We start from the raw sequence: 22,462 nt of genomic DNA, 5'->3' as shown, positions 1-22,462 counted from the left end.
CATACTAATAGGGGGATACATGGAAGGGGATGGTCTGCTAGGCTTTAACCCCACCATTTCTCTTCTTTTCCTAGATCTTTGAAAGAATTCTGTTCATTTGGGCCATCCGACACCCTGCCAGTGGCTACGTGCAGGGAATTAATGACTTGGTCACTCCATTCTTTGTCGTCTTCCTCTCAGAATATGTGGGTAAGATGCACAAGCACCACCTGGAACAAGCATTTCCTCTTTCTTTTACTCTTTCTGTTTGTTCTTCTCTAAGGTACCAGCCCTGATGTCATTAGTATCTCTGTCTGTCACTGACAGCAAATAATGCTTCTTGCCATTCAGTTTTACTGCATAGCTAAATCTGTTTTAATGTGAGTGGCAAGAAATTTCGGGGGGGGGCAGCTAGGTGGCGCAGTGGATAGAGCACTGGCCCTGGATTCAGGAGGACCTGAGTTCAAATGTGCCCTCACACACTTGACACTAGCTTTGTGACCCTGGGCAAGTCACTTAACCCCATGGCCTAGCCAAAAAAAAACAAAACAAAACAAAACAAAAAAACAAAAAAGAGAGAGAGAGATTTCTTGGGACAGCTGTACTGATCCCACTTAAGGAAGCCTGCTTTTTCAGGACATGAAAAAAAATTCTGACACTAACCAAAGAGATCTCTGTTTATATTCTGCTATTTTGGGATTACTTTTGAACAAGTCTTGGGCAAAGACTTTTCACTTGTGATTGTTTCCGTTTTAAGCTGCAGACATGTCTTCGTTTTTCTGTTTTTCTCTTTGCTGGAAGTACTTCAGGCATTCTCTTCAGTTCATAGGCAATTTCTAGAAGCAAAATAGGCCCTGCATGATATGTTTCCCCTAGTAGGAGAGATGGAAAACTTGAGGCCTGGAGCCCAAGTACATTGGAGAACATCATGGTAGTGAGGTCAGCCCTGAAAGTACAAGACTGACTGTCCAGGGCTCTAGTCCTGAAGTCAGGTAATAGGCTTAAAAGAACTTGATTAGCTTCTGTATCTCCTTTCTCTGACCTTTTAGAAGGACTGTCTTCTTGGGACTCTGTTCCTTTGAGTATAATGGCTGTGGTGTGATAATTGTGTTCTCTTTGCCTCATGCTGCAAGAACAACACTGGATGAGGAGTCAGGACATTTGGGTTCTTTTTGTGGCCGTAGTGTTCACTGACTGTGTGTCCCAAGGCAAGACGCTTCTGTATCTGAGGACTTGGACTAGATGACATTTCTTAGGGGACCTACCCCTGGGAGTCTTAAGTCAAAAGCAAAGTAAACAGTGTGAGAGAGTATTAATACATACTGATAAAGTTAATGAGGATTTTGTGGATCAAGTGAATTTTTGTGATTTAATGATTTGAGAAAACTGTTCAAGGTTAATCATTAATGATAGGGATTTTTATGTTAAGTAGTTGGCTTTTTTAAATTTTGGAAAATAGTCATATTGTCTGAGTATAAGAGATGAGTGGAGAGAGAGGCAGTGTCTACCCTGCTGGCATACATACAAGATGATCCCAGGCTAGGGGGAGTTTTTTTAAAGTAAAAGATTAGTTTATGCTTTGATACGAGGGAAGATTTTTTTGTTTTGTTAATTTATTTTCATTTATCAACAATCACTTCCATAAGTTTTTGAGTTTTCCATTTTTCTCCCCCTCCTTCCCCACCTCTCTCCCCAAGATGATGTGCAGTCTGATATAGGCTCTACATATACATTCCTATTAAACATATTTTCACATTAGTCATGTTGTAAGGAAGAAATAGAACCAATAGAAAGAACCACAAGAAAGAGGAAACAAAACAAAAGAGAAGGGGAAAAAAAGAGCAAATAGCATGCTTCAATCTGCATTCAAACTCCACAGTTCTTTCTCTGGATGTGGATAGCATTTTCCGTCATGAGACTTTTGGAGGTATCTTAGGTCCTTGCGTTGCTGAGAAGGGCTAAGTTTATCAAAGTTAGTCATCACACAACGTGGCTGTTACTGTGTACAACATTCTCCTAGTCCTGCTCATTTCACTCAGCATCAGACCATATAAGTCTTTCTAGGTTTTTCTGGAGTCTGCCTGCTCATCATTTCTTATAGCACAATAGTATTCCATTACATTCATATACACAACTTGGGAAGATTTTTTTAAACATTCCGTTAAGTGGAATAGCTTGGGTTTTATTGGGAGACTGCTTGGTGTAATAGGGAAAATAATGAACTTGGAATGAGAGGGGACTGATGTTTGAAATTCTGTTCTGACATTTAAAAGCCATGTAACTATGGGCACGTCACTTGACATCTCTTATCTCTATGGCCTTGTAAGTGATAAAGTGCTACCTAAATGTGAGTTGCTCTTATGTCAGTAGAATTATTTATCTGTTTGTCAGAATTTTTTGGTTTCTTCTTACAGCTCTTTCCCACTTCTTAGTGTAATGATTGTTTTTTGAAATAATACTCTAAGGACAGACTTAAGCATGTGTTACAGCATTTTTCAATCCCCATTTGAAGTTTGATTGCTGGTTTAAATGCTTAGCATCATTATTAAACTTGTTGGCATAAGCAGCTGAGGCTGCTTAGCTATTCATGTTCTTTGCTAGGACCCTATATCATCTGTTTCAAATTTGTATGTACTCTGTGTACTTGCAGTAATTTCTGGTGGCAGTTGCTTCATCCTGAATCACTACAATAAAATCCTGTATCTCAAAGCATTCCTGGCTTCTGCCATGTGAAAGCTGACTCTTATTTCCATAAATCTTTGCTAAACTAGTCTTTGAAAGTAGAAAAGAACCAGCTGTCACCAAGAATTGATCTACTTTATATGGATGACCAACTCAGGACAGTGGTACTTTGCATTAATATACCACTTGCAGTTGCAAAATTCTTTACATTTGTCATATCATTTGAGCCCCACAGCCATACTATGAGGTGTAAGTATGATTAGCCCTGATTTTACAGATGAGGAAATTGAAGCTCAGAGAGGTTGAAACTTGCCAAAGAAGTCACAAAGAGTAAATGTTGGAGGTGGGATTCAAGCGCAAGTCTTCTTGACTTCAAGACTAGCATTCTGTGTGCTGTACCTGACTGCCTGTCGTTGATGAGGTCTGTCAAGTGGTGTACCCCATCCAGGCAGCAGAAAATTAGCCTCACCAGTTAGAACCACAAGGACCAAACGAGACAATATTTGTAAAGTGCTTAGAGCACAGTGCCTGGCACATAGTAGGCACTTAATGAATGCTTGTTTCCTTCCTTTCCACCTTCCACTTGAGTGGAAAATCCCTTTCCAGAGGCTCTGAGAACCTCTGTTTAGGCCTCAGCAGTCTCCCAAATCAGTAGTGAAAAGGGCACTGAATTTGGAGTGAGGAACTGCGTTCCCATTTGGCTGTTACTTCCTGCTTCTGAGATCTTGAATAGTCACTTAATGTGCTTGACTCTTGCCTTAGTTTTCTTGAACGTGGGTGGTTCTGCAAACTGGAAAGATCTTACACCATGGAGCCATTATGGGTGTCCCTGTCCTTCCCACCTCCACTCTACCTGTTTTCCTTGCCTTTCCTCTCAAGTGATACCCAAGCTTGCTTTGTGGCAGTAGCACCTTGAGAGGTGCAGATCCTGACTAAGCGAGGAGACAAAATGACTCCCCTTTTCAGAGCTAAAACTAGGGTCAGCCTTCCAGCACCTGCTTGATGACCCCTACCCCAGGACAGCATATCATATCAGCAGAGCAGTAAGGGTCCTTCGCCAACCTCACATTGTCAGTGGTAGAGCCAATACTAGACCCCCAGTCTTCTGGTTTCCTAAGGAAATCACACCCATTGAGAAGGGGGCATCTCAAGATAATATAAGTCCTGCACCTCTGGAGTTGAGGGGTTATTTTGTCTAATGCTTAGAGAAGTAATCTGTCAACTGGGGGTTCAGCCAGGTAATCACCAACATCTCATCCACTTCTGGCATTCATTGAAATGTGTAAAAAGTGTCATTTGTATGTAAAGGGAGCTGGCATTTCTTTAAAGTGACCTCTGCTCTCTAATTTCACCTAACTCTCATTCTATACCAACAGTTTCTCAGAATGTCTTCCTCCACTGGCCCGTCTACAACACTTTACATTGACCCTACTCACCTGAGACTTAAATGCTAGAAGCATGTAGCGTTCTGAGAAAAGTTACCCATTGCCTGCCCTGCCGCGAGCCCGTCCCCAACTGTGGCAGCATACCTAGTTGTCGGTGACATGTTGATGAATCAGTTGCATTTGTGCCCGCTGGTTGTGGTGCTCACAGACCCTTTGTATTCCCAAAGCAACTACCCCTCAAAATCAAGAACAGCCAGCAACAGTAGGTGGTCTTGGAAGCCTGATGAGAAGGTCCTCCATGGCAGGTTTACTTACCCAGGCCTCCCTAGAAACCCAGAACTTTGGAGTCCAGCTGGAAAGAGCATAGCAGATAAACATGTTTAAGAGCTATTAGTCCAGCTTTGGACATCTTCAGGGACATGCTGGTTGGTAAGATGGCAGTCATTAGAACAGCCAGTGTAGTAGTAGTCTTCTGTATAGTGAGGGGAAACCACTATGGACTTGTTTTTTAAAACTTCTATTAAAAAAAAAAGGTTCAGAAAGGAGAAGGAGCAAGGCCTCTTTATAAGAGCAAAACAAGTCACACTTCCTCTAGTGGGCCTTCCTCATTCATGAATATGCTACTTTAGCAAAATGTATATGTTCATCTCCCCAGTTAAACTGGAAACTCCTCATGAACTGGAGGTTTGTGTCTTTGCCCTGAAGGCTCTCTATAAATGCTTATTGATGATGGGGAAAAAAAACAAACATGCAGCTGTTTCAGAGGAGAGTCAGTAAGATTATATGCAAAATACTTTGACATGAATGGGTGATCCTGGGATGTCATATTTTTAAGAGGTCACTGACTTAATTGGCTGTGTAGTATTTTGTCATGTGAGCATGCAATTTCATAAGATTAAGGCATATTTGGTCTGCCTCGTGGGGGTGGGGTACCTGCTGTCCTTTAAATCAGTGTTCTCATATCAGATTCATCTGATTTTTTCATATTACTATCCAGTTGGAGATCAGTCTTACATCGGTTTATAGTTGTGAGAGTTAGAACCCCCTCATTCTATAGATGAGGAACCTGAAGCCTAGAGTGGGAAAGTGACTTGCCAAGGTTATCCAGTTTCTTAATGGTAGGACCAGAATCAGAGTCTAGACCTCCTAGCCTGGAGCATTCCCAGAGCATTGCTTACTTAAATGCTCACATACTAGCTCACTTAAATGCTTACTAATGGAACTTAATATGAGACAGCAGGTAATTGTGAGCATCTGGGAAACCAAAGACAGACCAGCCTGGTCTGTATCAATTAAAGCCTATGAGCAAATGCTTCAAGCTTGGAGTGAGTCTGAAGTGGGCTCTCTGCAGTTAGCAATTGCAAATTAAAAAGACAGTCTGTATGCAAAAAAAGACTGCCAGTCACCTTATTCTGTTTTTAGCCCCACAGTCGTACATGGGTAAATTTCACCATCAGTAGTATCTGATAACACAGTGGTTGTTCAATAAATGTGTCCTTCATATTGTAACCATCGATCAACATATATTTAATAAAGGTAGGCACCAAATCTGGCTCTGTTCTCTTTAATGACTTCTTCATCCAGGCAAAGGAGTCAGGTATTCGTGTAAGGCTTCTTCGGAATTCTGAGAGTCCGAGTGTGCGTGCCAACCAGACAAACCAACCCATCATGCAGGTTGCTTATAGTGACAGATAATTTTGTGTGTGTCAGTCAGTTAACAAAATCATACACAACAATTTGCAAGGATAACATAAAATCATAGAGCTGGAGAGAACTTTGAAGGTCATATAGTTCAATCCCTCATTTATAAAATGAGGGCACCTACAGCCCAGAGTAAAGACATGACGTCCTATTATAAAGCTCCTCTCCAGCATGAGCTGGGTTTGTCACCCTTGTGACACTTGATGACACTTTATAGAAGTATGTGTGTAGAAAATCACGGGTTATTAACTTAGAACCTTTTTCCTCTGTGTGGTTACTATAATGACAGCAGTTAAACACCTTCCTCCCAGTTCTGCCTCCCCCTGCACTGTTGGCTGCAGTCTTTTCTCCTTTGGAGAATGGCAGTGATGTATCTCTTGCACCTTAGGAAAAGCATTTTTCTTGAAGGACCCAAGTAGATTGACTTCTCTTTGTCATATACTATTACTGTATCAATCGTTGTGGATTGTAATTCAGCTGAGAAACTGTCCTTACTAGGACTGGCCACTAGAGGGCTCCAAAACACAGTATCATACTGCCCTGTGGAATTAGCCAAACTTAATTCTCCAAGCCTGAAATAGAAGCAATTCTGCCCATCTATTATCATTGATCGATTTTTTCCCCTTTATGCTCTTTTTTAGAGTAACTTCTCCATTGCTGGTTGGATTTTAGTGACCTTTCCCCTCAAGACTCATGTTTCATACCTCTCTAATGCATGTATTTAGTATTTCATATTACAGTCACATAGTGCTTTAAGGTTAAATGCTCACCATAAGAGATAGTATAAATTTTTTTCTCTTCATTTTACAGCTGAAAAACCAGGCTCAGCCAGGAGAAATGATTTGCCCAGGGTTATATAACTAGAATCATTTAAAAAAATTTATATATTTATTTTTAGTTTTCAACATTCACTTTTATAAGATTTTGAGTTCTAAATCTTTCACCCTTCTTCCTCTCCCTCCTCCCCAAGACAGCATGCAATTTGATATAGGCTGTATATGTACAATCTTATTAAACTTATTTCCACATTAGTCATGTTGTGAAAGAAGAATAAGAACAAAACAGAAAAACCACAAGAAAGGGAAAAAAAGAGAAAAATCTGTATTCAGATTGCATAGTTCTTTCTCTGGGTGTGGATAGCATTTTCCATCGTGAGACTTCTGGAGATATCTTAGATCACTTGCATGGCTGAGAAGAGCCATTCCCCAGTTGATGGGCATCCCCACAATTTCTAGTTCTTTGCCATCACAAAAAGAGCTGCTATAAATATTTTTGTGCATATGGGTCCTTTTCCCTTTTTTATGATCTCTTTGGGATACAGACCTAGTAGTGCTATTGCCGGATCAAAGGGTATGTACAGTTTTATAGCCCTTTGGGCGTTGGCATAACTAGAATCAGAGGCCAAATTTGAGCCTTAGTTTCTTGTCTCTCAAGTCTGTTGAGCTTGCCACAACCTCTCTTTTGGCTGATTTCCCCTCCTTGATTGTAAGGTTTTTGAAGGCAAAAAGTATCTTATCTAAATTCTGTGTCTTCCCCAGTACCCAGTGCTCTGCTCTGCTCAGGATCAGCTTGTGTAAATTATTATCAGACTTACTATGAGAACAAAATAAATAGTTGGTGTTAACCTTTTTTGATTTTGACTTCTAATATGGGATGTTTTGCCAGAAAGACTATCATGGCTTCTGAGTCATTATTGGGCTATATCATATGACCAAATGAATGTTAAAACTGGTATTACTTTTGTTTTATTACATTTGTTGAAGTGAATTAATATTTTCTCATTGAATTTTTATTCTTTTTTTTCAGTTTTATATTGTTATCAGTTCAATAACTCACATTTACATAGATAGCTTTTTACATTTACAAAATACTTCACATATCATTTCGTTTGATGTTTAGCTTGTTAAACTCACTTAAAGAACAGCAGCTTTGTCATGTATTATCATTAGCAATAGCATTATCATTATTATCATGTATTATTTATCATGTGTGTAACTTTAGGCAAATCACTTAATTCCTTTTAATTGTTTACTTATCTATAAAATGAGAATAATAACTGTTTTGCCTTCCTGAGTACAATTGGCAGTTGCGAAGATTAATTAGAATAACGTATGTGAAAATACTGTGTTAATGGTAAATAGATGAATAAACTAGAGTATCCTCATTAAGTAATGGTTATATCCTTAATGACAAGTAATTTTGGAAAGAGGCACAGATGCTTGTTTTATTCCTTCAAAGAACTATGTTCACATAATATATTGATAATTAATATATTATATAGAGAATGTAGGCCTTTTCCTAGACAGATTTATAGTCCAGCAAATAGAACACCAAATAAGCACATATTAATAATGGTGTTTATGTTACTAGCTGGTATCAAGAGAATGAGTCCTTTAAGTGTTATTGGTTTATTGCTACATTTGTTCTTTGATGGTAGAGGAGTGGCACCGTTGACTCAGTGATGATCCTTCTCACTCTTGGTTTTTTTATCCTTCACGTCCTCACGGCTCTAAACCCCTGTCGGTCATCATCCAAACAAACCCCACTCCACACCCCTCTACTCAATTCCTCATTCCCTTCCCCCTCAACCCTTCTACCCCAAGGTTACTTCCTAACTACACTCAGTCCTTCCACTGTGGCCTCCGGAATGTCTGCTCTCTAGCCAAAAAGCTCTCCTTCATCTTAAGTCTTTTCCTCTCCCACTCCTTCCATCTGCTAGCTCTTACTGAAACCTGGCTTTCCCCTGATAACTCAGTCTCCCTGGCCGCACCTTCACTCATTCTCCTTGGCTCGCTGGTTGAGATAGGGGAGGTGAAATACTTTTTGCTCCCCGTTGCCACTTCCAGGTTCTCCTCCTTCCTCCATGACTCAGTAACCTTTCTTCCTTTGACATTCATGCTATTCATATCTACAACCCTGTCAAAATCCTGATAGCTGTTGTCTACAAACCCCCAGGTAACTCCCCTTCCATCCTCAATACGTTCGATGCCTAGCTTATAATTTTTCTCTCCTTGCCAACTCCTGCACTTATACTGGGGAACTTTCAACATGACTTTCTTTCAAATACACTAACCATTCAGTTCCTCAACCTACTAAGTTCCCATGGGCTATCCCTCCACTCTACTTCAGCCATATGCAAAGATGGTCATACTTTCAATCTTGTCATCAGCTACACATGTACCACCTCTGTGTTCAGGAATTCTGAAATCTCCTTACCCAACCATAATCCATTGGCTTTTCACCTCTCCCTCTGCCTTCATTTACATAACCCTACCTTTCATTTACATAACCCTACTGTTCATCTGTACCATAACCTCCAGTCCCTTGACCCCTCAGTTCTCTCCCAGGCTATTTCTCCTACACTAGCCACTCTTTCTTATTTTCCCCATCTTGACCCTTTGGTGAACCAGTTCAACTCTACATTGTTCTCCTGTCTTGAATTCCTAGCTCCCTTATTATATTACTGATTGCATCCTGCCAAGCCTCAACCTTAGATTGCATTCACCATTCCATTGTCTTTGCTGCTATGCTTGCGCTGCTGAACAAAGGTGGAGAAAATCACACAGCTGTTCTGACTGAGTCCACTACAGATTTATGCTACATAACCTCAACTGGGCCCTCTCTGCTGCTAGCTAATCTTGCTAAACCTCCCTTATCAACTCACTATCCCACACTCCTCAGCAGCTCTTCCAAACCTTTTTATCCTTCCTCAAACTTCCCTTGGCTCCCCTTCCCCCCCCAACCCTCTCAGCTGAGAACCTTGCCTCATATTTTACAGAAAAAAATGAGGCCATTCACTGTGAACTCCCTCTTCTCGCCTCTTCCTCATCTCTCATCACTCAGACAACTTCTGATACTGTCTCCTTTTTCAACCCATCTCACATGATGAAGTGGTTTTACTTGCCAGGGCTAACCTGTCTACTTGTTCAAGTGATCCCATTCCATCTCATCTCCTCCAACATATATTGCCCCCTCTGCCATCCCTACTCTGCCTTATTTTCATTCTTTCCCTCTGTACTAGCTCAATTTCTACTGCCTCCCATGTTTCCCCATCCTAAAAACAAACCCTCACTTGATCCTTCCATTCCTGCTAACTTCTTCTGCCCTTTGTAGCTAAATTCCTCCCAAAAAGCACTTACAACAGGTACCTGCATTTCCTCTCCTTTCATTCTCTTCTTAACGCCTCACAATCTGGCTTCTGACTTTAATTGTTGCACCAAAACTCTTCTTTCCACCATTGCCAATGATCTCTCAGTCATTCTCCTTTACCTCTCTGCTGCCTTTCACTCTGTTGATCACCCTCCTTTCCATATATTCTCTTCTCTCTAGGTTTTCAGGACACCACTTTTTTCTGGTTTTCCTCCTACCTATCTGACCACCCCTTCTCTTTCTCCTTTGCTCAATCTTCCAGATCACATCCTCTAACTATAGGACAGAAATCCTGGGCCCTCTTCTCCCTCTTTACAATTTCACTTGGTAATCTCAGCAGTTCTCATGGATTTAATTATCATCTCTATGCCAGTGATTCTAAGATCTATTTATCCTGTCACATTCTCTGCTAGCCTCCAGTCTCACTTTTCCAACTGCCTTTCAGAAATCTCTAACTGGATATTCACTAGGCATCTTAAACTCATAATCTTTCTCCCTAAACCCTCCCCCTACTACCTTCCCTGTTGCGGTAGAGGGCAATACCCTCCTCCCAGCCCTCAGGCTCATAACCTAGGAGTCATTCTTGGCTTCTCACTGTCTCTCACCACCACCACCACCCAGATTCAGGCTGTTGCCAAGGCCTTTCACCTTTGCAGCATATCTCTTACATGCCCCCTTCTTTTCTCTGAGGCTGCCATCACTCTTAGACCATTGCAATAGCCTGCAGGTAGGTCCTCCTGCCTCAGGTCTCTCCCCGCTCCAATCCATCCTCTATTTAGCTATTTTAAGTGATTTTCCTGAAGCATGGATCTGTACTCAGTACAGATCCTACTGAGTCAACTCAGTACTACTCAGTAAACTCCATTGGCTCCCTATTGCTTCCAGAAGCAAATACAAAGTGCTTTTTTGGGCATTCAAAGCCCTTCTTAACCTAGCCCCTTCCTACCTTTCCACCCTTCTTACACCTTGCTCCCAGAAATGTATTCTTTGAGCCAGTGACATTGGCCTCCAGACTATTCCATGGATAAAATAATCCATCTCTTGGCATTCTCTCCAGATACCCCCATGCCTGAAATGCTTTTCCTCTTCTGCTGTGATGACTGACCTCCCACCAGGTAAAATCCCACCTTCTACAAGAAGCGTTCTCCAACTCCTCTTCATTTCAGTGCCTTCCTTCTCTTACTTATTTCCTATTTATCTTGTATGACACGTGTTTTGCATATATTTGTTTGCATGTTGTCTCCTCCACTAGATTGTAAGCTTCTTAAGGGCAAGAACTGTCTTTTGCCCCTTTTTGTATCCCTAGTACTTAGCATAGTGCCTGGTCCATAGTAAGCACTTAATGAATGATTATTGATTAATTGATTGGTTTAGAGAGACTGGGCAAATGGATTGATAACTGAATTCCTTATCTCCCAGCCTAGCATTTTAGACTCCAGCCCTTTCTCTGAGCTGTCACCTGTGCCGATCTGCATAGGCAAAACAGTCTTAAGGATGGGAGATATATCTGTCAGAAAATGCTACTGCTATCTCAGCTGATCAATGATCTCAGCCAGGATGTTGAGCTCAGCTATGTAAAGCCGATACCTTGATGATAGTAGAGCCTGGGGGAAGCTTGGGGGGCATAGCACCTACTGTTTAGCATCCCACCATCACAGAAGGTAGGCAGCATGATTGATAGCAAGAAAATAGAGTCAACCTACTTTTTTCTCAGTCAGGTAGTATACAGAGTTCCTTTGTATGACCAAAGAAGAATTTATAATTTGGAGAACTACAGAAACTGACATCTCATACCTTTCAAGCCTAGGATATGTGTATGTATATAAGCATCTGCTTATATATATACGTGTGTGTGTGTGTGTGTGTGTGTGTGTGTATATCATGTGGGTGAGATACAAAGTTTAAAAGCACAGTCTCTGCCCTCATGGAATTTAGTGTAGGAGGAAGATATGATGTATGCAAATAATTATAACAATAATAAGCAAATGTATGAGAGAGTTAAAAATTAATCAGTAATAATCATTCTGTTTGCCAGATACTGTGCTAATAAGCACTGGGAATATAAAGGGCAAAGACAGTCCCTGCCCTCAAGGAGCTCACATTCTAATGGAGGAAACCCCATGCAAGTAACTAAGTATATCCAAGATAAATTTAGTATAAACAGGAGATGATTTCAGAGAGATGGAGGTAGGGTGGAGACCTGAAAAGGCCACTTGAAGAAGGTGGTATTTGAGTCTTGAAGGAAGCCAGGAGTCATAGATGAGGAGAACAAGCCTTTCAGGCAAATGGGATACAGCCAGTACCCATGTGCCAGTTTTGGAAGTGGGGTACCATGTGTGAATAGCAGCAAGCAGGCCAGTGTAACTGGATCGTAGGGTACCCAGAGAGAAGTAAAGTATAAAGACTGGAAAGGTAAAAGGTAAAGATTGTGAAGGACTATAAAAAACAGAGGATTTTGTATTTGATCCTGGGAGGAACAGGGATCTACTAGCATTTATTGAGTAGGAGCCATATTATAGTCAGACCTATACCTAGAAGAACCTGTTTGGAACTGTATAGATTTTAGGCCTAGAATTCATTTTCCTGAGTAAAGTTGATTAGCTAGAAATGGCATGCCCATATCAACCCCAGAGTGGGTCGGGCTGCTATAGTTTCCTTGTTTGAGGAAAAACCTGAATTCGTAAAGCAGGCATGAGAGGCAGGAAGCCTCCCTGACTCTGGGTTTCTGCCAGTTTGCTCATAACTCCATCCTGGCTGCCCTGGGCTATAATGGCAGCCAGATAGCGTTAGCCTTCATTTGAGGGGGTGGTTGTTGGCATACTTTCTTCCCGTTTTGGCTTCAGTCATGTATGGAATAGCCTGACTCTTCTTGTGGGACTTCTAATGATCCTTCTAAACAGATTGTTTTTGCTGAATGAACCACTTCAGAGAGCTTTTGGTCCTTTTTTCCCTGTTGTTATTTGCCAGAGCACTCAGTTTCACAAAGTCTCCAGTTTTCCTGATGTTTTTCTGAGTTGACTGTGTGAATTCTCAGTCTCCCTTCCTGCCTACAGGCAGAAGAATGGAACAATGCCCTCCCTTCTTGCAGTATAGCATGCTGGCAAGTCAGCATTTGCTTGTGAGAGAGAGGGCCTGAGTGCTGAACAGTACAGCCTAACCATAGAACAGGTGTGCAAAAAAAAGCAGGGCTACCTTGAACCAAATTCGGGGAGCCTTGCTTGGTCCCACTTTCACTGCACAGTCAGGGAGTGGGGACTGGAGCTTCTGCCTACCAGGAGTGGTCTCTCAATGACACTCTTCTGTTAGTCAATGACTTGGGCTCTGAAAAAACATCAGAACTTGACAAACACAGCTTTCTATACATATTCTTCAGCTTCTTCCCACTTAAGGCCAAGGAGTTGAAAGGCAGAACTTTGACATCTGATTCCTGGGAGATCATGTCCCCATTAAATGTATGTTTGGGAATTGGAGTCAGTTCAACAAATATTTGTTAAGCACTTTCTTCTCTATGCAAGGTTCTGTGCTAGGTAGCAGGGTCTACCTTCCAGCTTACATTTTACTATGGAGGTGTGAGCAGTCAGCAAGCTTTGTTAATGCTTGCTCTGTGCCAGGCACAGTGCTAAATTCTGGGGATACAAAGACAAAATAGTAACAGTTCCTGCCCTCAAGGAAGCTTACATCTAGTGAGGGAAACAAGGTGTAAATATATAGGTGTTGATAAAACACATGTATTTGCTCCATTCTAATTTTTAAGGAAGTAGTTTCTTCAGTGAGCTTTTGGACTTCCTTTTCCATTTGTCCAATTCTGGCTTTTTAAGGCATTCTTTTCATTGGCTTTTTGGACGTCTTTTGTCATTTGGGTTAGGCTATTTTTTAAGGTGGTATTTTCTTCAGTATTTTTTTGGGTCTCTTTTAGCAAGCTGTTGACTTGTTTTCCATTATTTTCTTGCATCACTCTCATTTCTCTTCCCAGTTTTTCCTCTACTTTTAACTTGCTTCTCAAAATCCTTTTTGAGCTCTTCCATGGCCTGGGACTGATTCATATTTTTCTTGGAGGCTTTGGATGTAGGAACTTTGACTTTGTTGTCTTCTTCTGGTTATATGTTTTGCTCTTCTTTGTCGCGAAAGTAAGATTCTGTGGTCTGACTTTTTTTTTTGCGCTGTTTGCTAATGTTCCCAGCCAATTATTTGACTTTTAAACTCTTTGTTAAGGTAGGGTTCTCTTCTAGTGTGGAGAATGTATTGTCCCACGCTTCAGGGGTTTTTGTGCAGCTGTTTTCAGAGATACTTCTAGAGATAAAACATATACAGATCAAATACCAGATAACCTTGGTGGAGGGGAAGGCATTAGAGAGTGGTGGGACCAGGAAAGATCTCATGCAGAAGTTGAGTCTTAAGGGAAACCAGGGATAAATAATAGCAGGTAGGCTTGTAGAGAGTGTAAAGGAGAAGAATGTGTGAGTAGACTAGAAACAAAGGAAAGGTCAAGGTTGTTAAGAGCTTTTTAAAATGCCACATGGAGGATTTTATATTTGACTCTAGAGTTTATTGAATAGGAACGAGGGGCAACATGGTCTGACTTACCCTTCAGGAAAATCATTTTGACGACTGGATATGAAAGATGGATTGGAATGTGGGGAGACCTGAGGCAGAGAAACAAATTGTACTGTTGCAGTAGTCCAGGTTTAACTGGGTAGTACCTGTGTGAGTAGAGATGGGGACAGATGCAACAGATGCAGATGAGTGAGACTGAGAAGCTAAGAATAACACCAAGGTTGACTACCTGGTTGCCTGAAAAGATGGTCATGCTGTCAACAGAAAAAGAAACATTTGGAGGGAGTTGGGTTTGAGAGAAAAGAGAACAAGTTCTGTTTTGACTGCATCGAGTTTGAGGTGCTTATGGGACATCAAGTTAGAAATGTCTGTGAGCCAATTCATGATACCATTCTACAGCATAGGTGAGAAACTAGAGTTGGGAGTCATCTCCATAGAGGTGGTAATTGAATCCATGGGAGTTGATGAGGTAAACAAGTGGAAGTATAGTGTGTGAAGAGAAGAGTGCCCAGGGAACATATCCTTGAGGAACATCCCTAGTCAGGCGGTGTGACATGGATGCTGACCCAGCAAAGGAACCTGAGTAGAAACAGACTGGTAGGAGAACTAAGAGAGCAGCATCACAAAGACCCCAAGAGGAAAGAATGTTCAGCAGTGTCTAATGCTGCAGAGAGGTCAAGAAGAATGAAGACTGACACCTTGGAAAGAGCAGATTCAATTGAGTAATGAGATCGAAGCCAGTTTCTAGAGCATTAAGAAGCAAGTGAGAGCAGAGGAAGCGGTGGCAATGGGCATAAAGGTCTTTTAACCTTTACACAGAGAAGTAAATATTGTATCATTTGAGTAGAGAAAGGGGTTTAACAACTAAGGGAATTAGGAAAATTTTCAAGTAGGGTTAGCACCTAAATGAACCTTGAATGAAAGAAGCTAAGGATCCTAAGCCATGGTAGTGAAAAGGGCATGCGTTTCAACCCTGGGAGACAGACAGTGCAGAGGGTTGACCAGAGGAGGAGAAGTTGCCCTGAATCATGCTTAACTATATTTGGAAGTCTGTAAGATCTCTATTTAGCCTTTTGCACAACCACGTATTATTTACTTTTACCGTTATATGTCAACAGAGATACATTTGACCTTCCAAGAAGAGGAGTAGTAGAAAATAGTAGAAAATAGGATAGGTATATGTATTTTTAACCAAGTAATACCTAACATGGTAAGGCCTTTAGCCAGGTGGTTAAATCTTCAGTGGAAGATTTATGGGAAACCATGAAGGAGAGTTGCAAAGGAAAAAGGATATAAGGTTTTTTGTTTTCTTTGGGGCAGGTGCAGCTTTCACCAAAGACATCACGGCCTATACTAGGCATTGTAAGTGATCTGAATGAGTTGACCTACTTTGCTTCTGAGTGGTGCCAAGCAACACTTCTGGCTCTGAGCCCAGGCATCTGACCAGAGACCTCCCTGTGAATAGGAGTTTTCTAGCACTGCTGCCTATTTGATCAGATGTAGGGTTCCTTCTTAGTGTCTTCAGGGTTAAAGGATCACAAGATTTAGACCTGTAAGGAACTTTAAAATTCATAAGATTAAGAATAAGATATATCTAGTACTAATGATGTTTAGAGAACTGAGCTCACCTCCCATATTTGTGAGAACTAGTCTGTTTTATAGTGGCTTGGGTGCATCTCAGTTACTGTGTGTGTGTGTGTGTGTGTGTACACGTACAGGATTAATTGTAGATAACAAAAGAAAGGCACTAGAATTAAGGAGGGTCAAGAAAGGCTTCCTATAAATATGTTTAATATGATTGTACATGTGTAGCCTTTATCAGATTACATGGAGGGAGGGGGGAAAATTTAGAACTCAAAATCTTATAAAAGTGAATGTTGAAAATTTAAAAATAATTTTTTAAAATCTAAAATAAAAACACGGTATAAAAGATTTTTTTAAAAAAAGCAAAGAAAGGCTTCCTATAGAAAGTGAAATTTTAGCTGGGACTTAAAGGAGGCTTCCTAAAGATGAGGAGACAAGGGGAATGCCCACTGAAAATGCATGGAGATGGGAGGAGTGTCTTGTTCAAAGAACATCAAGGAGGCTAGTGTCACATGATTGAAGAATACTTGAAGGGAGAGAAGGAGGGATAGATGGAGGAGAGAACCACGGAGAGAGAAGGAAGGAACCATTTATTAAGTGCCTGCTATGTGCCAGGAACTGTGCTAAGTGCTTTACAAATATTGTCATTTGATTCTCACAACAACCCTGTGAGGCAACAGCTTTTATTGTCAAGTATGAACCCGCTGAACCCTTCAGCATTCAGATTGGGCATGGTCTGGGGACCCAGAATCCACAGTGCTTTATGTATTGATACATCCAGAAAAGTGGAAGCCAATAGCAGGAGTCCCAGAATTTGGATACAAGACTTGACCACCCCATCCAAGAGTGTTGGAAGGGGCAGAGTCTGGCATTAGCTCAAATATCTAAAACAAAAACTGAAACTAGAAATATGAATAAACAGAATAAAATACCAAACAAAATGGGAGAAAATATTACAGGTTGAAATGCCAAAAAGGTAAATCCAGAACAAGAGAGTAACTTTACAACAACTGACATCCGTACTTCAGAGGAAGAAAATGGTTTGACCACAGGAGCTATAAAGGTATCTGAAGAAAGGAAGCAAAAGGTTAAAAAAAAATGAAAGAAGAGATAAGGGGGGAAACTAGAAGGATAATAAATAGCTTAGGAAAGAAAGTAGAAAACTTTACCCAAGTAGTGGACTCCCTGAAAAATAGAATGGAGCAAACAGAATTCAATGACTTTACAAAAATTATTGTCTCAATTTTTAGTTGATTCTCTAATATTTTCCAAGTAAACCAGAATATGTTAGCAAATAGGAATAATTGTTCCTTCCTTTGTCACTGTTTATTCCCTTAATTTTTCTTATTTTATTACCATAGCTAGCATTTAAAATACTTTATCAAATGATAATGGTAACCATGAGTAGCCTTGCTTCACTTCTGATCTTATTAGAAAAGCTTCTAGTATAATGCTGACTCTTACCTTATAATAAATGGTTTTGATAATTTTTAAGTCCCTTTGATTTCTATCCTTTTAGCATATTTTAAGTGAAAATGAATGCTGTATGTTAGCAGAGTACTTTAATCTATCTATTGATGTAAATATGGCTTTATTTATATTTCTTATGCTAATTGTTTTTCTGTTCATGAAGTATCTTTTCATTCAACTTAGTCCAACTTAGTGGCAACTAATTTTTTTGTGTATTAATATAATTTTTTGCCAATTTTTTTCATCAGTGTTGATTAGTACAGTTCCTTCTCTCTTTTATCCTTTCTGATTTGGAAACCAGGATCATACTTGCCTCATTGAAAGAAGTTAGTAGAGAGTGTCTTCTTCTTCAATTAAAAAAAAAAGCTTCTTAAAATTAATTATTTTAAATGACTAATCATTTTTTCTCCCTCTCCCCTCTGTCATCCTCCATCCCCATAAAGAAAGGGGGGGGAGAAAACAGAGACCTTATAACGAATATGCATGGACTAACCTTAAATACTTTCTATAGGAAACAAGTCACAGAGCCAGTATGTGCTGCTGAGATTGTTTATTTTTAAAGTGTTTAATAGAATTCAGTTGTAAATTCATTTGTAACTAGAGGGTTTTTTGTGGGAATGCAATGACTTCCTCAGTTTCTCTTTTAAAAATAACTAGGTTATCTTTTTCTTTTTAAAAAACTTTTAATATTGTCCATTATTGTAGATAATCATCCATTTCCTTTAGATTTCCAGGGTTTTTTGTTTTTGTTTTTGCCATAAGTGGCATCGTATTTTATTATGTTCAGTGTTGTAGTTTCTAATAATTTCTTAATTTCTTCTGTTGTGAATCTCCCCTCTTCATTTTTTGTTAGGTTTAGTGTTCTCTTTCATTGATAAAATTAGCCGAAGTTGTGTTAATATTGCCCCAGACCCACTTTTTGTTTAATTTTAAAACGTTCAGTTCCATTTATCTTTTATTTTTTATAATATCATCTTTTACTTTTGTTTAAGGATCGTTAGGGAACACGTGGTACGCAGAGTGCTAGACTTGTAGCTTAGAGCTGAAATACTGACTCTCTGTTTTAGATGTGTTTTTTTATAAGCTGCAAGTAATAGGGTTTTGTTTTCCAATACATTCTGCAGTTTGCTTCCTTTTTATTAGTGGATTCAGCCCATTGACATTTCAGGGTATAGTTGTTGATCTGATTTTGCTATACAACTAAGGCATCATAACTTCCTATTTTAACTGTTCAGTATTAGTCATGATACATTCATCTGTCTATCACTCCTGCCCTCACCAAAACAATTGAAGCTTATCTTACCTTATAACAGTCCAGTCTTAAACAGTCCTCTCCTTCTTTCCCTCGTTCATACCAAGGATAGGTTCCAGGACTTTACTTTTATTGATAGAATCTTCTTTTTAAAAAAATCACCCTTCCCTGGCTGTATCCCAGATAAGAGTTTGGTTTAGGAATCATCCTACTCCTCTACCCCCCACTCCATCTCTTTGTTTTATTAACCTTCATTTAGAGTATCTAATTTAAAGAAATATTATTTTATAGTTCTTTCTACTCGTTCCCATCAGATCTCTAGCAGATCTAGTGCATTATGTTCTCTTTTCAGGGAATCTGGCCTTTAAAATCTTAGCCTTTTTTTTCCCCAATGATTTTACACAGAGTAGAAGTTTAAGTGTCTTGATTGATATTAGTTGTGACTTAAAAGCTACAGTTGAATAATAATTTCCTTATAACATGTTAAAATTAAATCATCCTTTACTTCTTATTGCATTCGGTTCTAGATTATCTAGTTTATATTTCATTTGTTTGTTCCGTGTGTATATCAGAGGCCCTGCCCAGTTCTGGAAAGAATTAAAGTCTCTGACCTCATGAAGATCCATCTTTTCCTGTAATAGAGTATGCTCAGTTTTACAGGATAATTAATCTTGGAGTGCAGGCTGTTTTTTCTTACAGTACATCTCTTTTCACCCTCTTTGATTTCTTGTCCTCATTCCATAGATTTTTGTCATTTGATGGTGCTTATTGATATGAAAACTGCTTGAAAGACTCACTTGGCTGTGAAGCCCTGGAAGTTGTCAACTACATTTCTCAGAGTCAAATTTTATGCTCCTCTTTGTCAGCAACCTATGGATTCTGTAAATTTTTTGCCCTTTGTTCTCAGTTCTTAATATTTCTAGGAAGTTTTCTTGTATAATTTTTTAGGTTATGGTATCTAGTGCTATTGTTTCTTCTTTCATCCCTGTAATTTTTCTTTCTTTTTGAACCACTTTTATATTATTGATTTTTTTCACCATCTTTTGTCAGTTCTCTTGTTCATCTTGCTCAATTCTTCCTTCAACTATCTTATTTCTTATGTTATACGTACCCCATCTTCCTTTTTATCTCTCAGTTGTGATTCTAAATTACATTAGAGGTTCTTACAATAAGTTCAGTCTCTCTTCTAGAGGCAAATTAGTTATTGTAATTTTGTTCATTCTCGCTGCAGACTTATCCCTGCTTTCTCATACCACATAACATTTATTCATTGTTTTGGCAGCTATTTTTTGCTTATTCATTTCTTCCTTTCTTTCTGTTAATTTTCCTGTAAGCATCTTTCCTTTTCCTTTTTTTTTTCTTTTTTACCATTTTACTTTATTTGTTATATTTGCTGTTGTTCTGAGGTAGTTTAGGGGAGTGGAACTTAGGTATGACCACTTATTCCACTGCCTTATTAGAAAGACATTTAAATGCCTGGATTTAAATAGTTTAAATACAACAGACATGGGCCAGATAGGTGGCACAGTAGATAGAGTGCTGGGTCTGAAGTCAGGAAGACTCATCTTCCCAATTTCAAATCTGGCTTCAGACACTTACTACCTGTGTTACTTAACCTCGTTTGCCTTAGGTTCGTCATCTGTACAATGAGCTGGAGAAGGAAATGGCAAACCACTCCAGTATTTCTGCCAAGAAAACCTCAATGGGGTCACAAAGAGTCCAACACGACTGAAAAATGACTTAATAACAACAGACAGTTAAGTGTCTGTTATATTGTCTAAGGAATGAGTCTACCTAGGGAGTAGAACCTGAAGATTTTGAAAAACTTTTCTATATTACCTGTAATAAGCTTTTCATAGTCTATGCCAAAGGGTGTCAGTCTGGGTAAGGAAAGAGAAGTCTTTCTCACTCTTTCTGCTTCTTCCTGACAAGCAAGGAAGATAACGCCTTAAGATTATGGGGAGAAATGACTGCATAGTCATTAACTTTCCTTTAACGCTAAAGGGTTATCATAGGTAATTTATTTGGCCTAATATGAGGTAGTATAGTATAGTGAGTTGAGTGCTAAGCTTGGAGTGAGGAAAACAGGGTTCAGACCCTGCTCCTGTTACTTACTGAGTATCGGTCAGCAAGTATGTGTGTGACCCTGGGGAAGTCACTGAACCTTTGTGTGCCTCAAGCAGCTCCATAAGATTTTTCTAAGTTAGAATTGGTTGGACTCTATTTTGATAGAAGGAGATGAAATAACGCATGTTTTGCCTGTTTGTAGTATGGTCCATTTATGTCAGGTGGACTTTGGATCTAAAAATATTTAGGTTAATGACACCAAGTGTCACACTGCTATCATCTACTCTGACTGACAAAGTTGCTGTGTATAGATTAGGGAAATTTCTGAATAATGATAATCTGAAAAGAATGATTTTCTCTTCATAGCTACTGCCACCATGTGACAGTTCTGTGCCACTCTTCGAAATAAATGAATATTTTTCCAGAATGTATTCAGGACACTATGGTGTAATCTGCTCAACATTAAATTTGTAGTGTCTTCTTTTTAAACTTTTTAACTTAAACTCTTCCTTTTAAATAAGCAAGGACAAAAATTGAATATACTGCATCTTTTAGAGAAAAGGAGAGATGCACTAAGTTAAAGAGGGTCAGCCTGAGAATGGGCTTATAGTGTCATATTGTCCATATGTGTCCTTGGGAGGAATGGTGTGAGCCATCTTATTTTAATTAGTGGGTTAGTGTGGTTCTCCCCTGTACTTGAGGACCCCAATGAAGACACTAGATTCTATCTCTCTCTCTCTCCATTTTTTAGATAAGTCCTCTGGACTCTCTTCACCTTTTGTTTTACAGAAGAGGATGTGGAGAACTTTGATGTGACAAACTTGTCTCAAGATATTCTACGAAGCATTGAAGCAGACAGTTTTTGGTGCATGAGTAAGCTGCTGGATGGGATACAGGTGAGCTTTCCCTGGGTCCAAGTCAGGATGACACACCTCTGCTACTTACTAGTCTGTCCTTCCTGGATGTCCTTCCTTTTCATTCAGGGTCACCACTTCAGCAGAGCTCCTGTTACTCCCTTCCTCTTTTCATCAAAATAAAACAACTTCAGAAAGAAAGGTTAGGAGTAGTTTACTTGATATTGGAAATTTCCACATGCTTTTTTCTGTCCTGATGCCCTCTAACATTAGAGCGTAAGGCAGTCCTGTCTCACTAAGGCCATCAGCCTCATTTTTAGGCCCAGTCCCCTTCCTTTTCTCTTTTGTAGGTTGGTTGTTTCGCATTAGGTACCAGTCTTTTGCACATAACCCAGACTCAGGCCTGCTTTTGTCCCTTCCCAATTCCTGAGCCAACATCTGGATCAAACTCTTTGTTGAATGTTGCTGACCCAACTACTCTTAGCTCGGGTCTTTAGTTGCCAGTGGTGAATTGGCCTCTGCCATCAAGCTGTACAGAAGAAGAGAGATTGTGGGAAATGAAAGAGGAAGTAAGACGTGATCAATAATGAGATCAGTGCTGAAGACTCAGCTTTAGAATATTTGGCTCGCTAGCACCTCTTCATATAAATGTGGCTATCCGTGACAGAGTAGGTGAATTGCACTACCACATTGAATGAAAAATGAGATTAGGAGTGAAAAAAATCTGCCTTTTACCTTGGTGTTGCTGCTACTGATCTACCCTCTAAATTAGACCACCAGAAAAC

At 39.7% G+C, this 22,462-nt stretch overlaps 1 protein-coding gene across 2 annotated transcripts in view; it reads left to right on the top strand.

Annotated features, from left to right (window-relative positions):
• Positions 1–22,462, top strand: part of TBC1D22B (TBC1 domain family member 22B) — a 116,697-nt gene that overhangs the window by 74,601 nt on the left and 19,634 nt on the right. For both annotated transcript variants that reach the window (XM_020999496.2, XM_078155394.1), the window contains 2 exons: positions 75–189; positions 21,613–21,719. In XM_020999496.2, the coding sequence (XP_020855155.1) occupies positions 75–189; positions 21,613–21,719 (222 nt within the window). The remainder of the gene's footprint in view (positions 1–74; positions 190–21,612; positions 21,720–22,462) is intronic.

The sequence above is a fragment of the Phascolarctos cinereus genome, unplaced genomic scaffold (assembly GCF_003287225.1).
Source record: "Phascolarctos cinereus isolate Bilbo 61053 unplaced genomic scaffold, phaCin_HiC Scaffold_5;HRSCAF=322, whole genome shotgun sequence".
Lineage (NCBI taxonomy): Eukaryota > Metazoa > Chordata > Mammalia > Diprotodontia > Phascolarctidae > Phascolarctos > Phascolarctos cinereus.
This window is presented reverse-complemented; position numbering and strand designations above follow the sequence as displayed.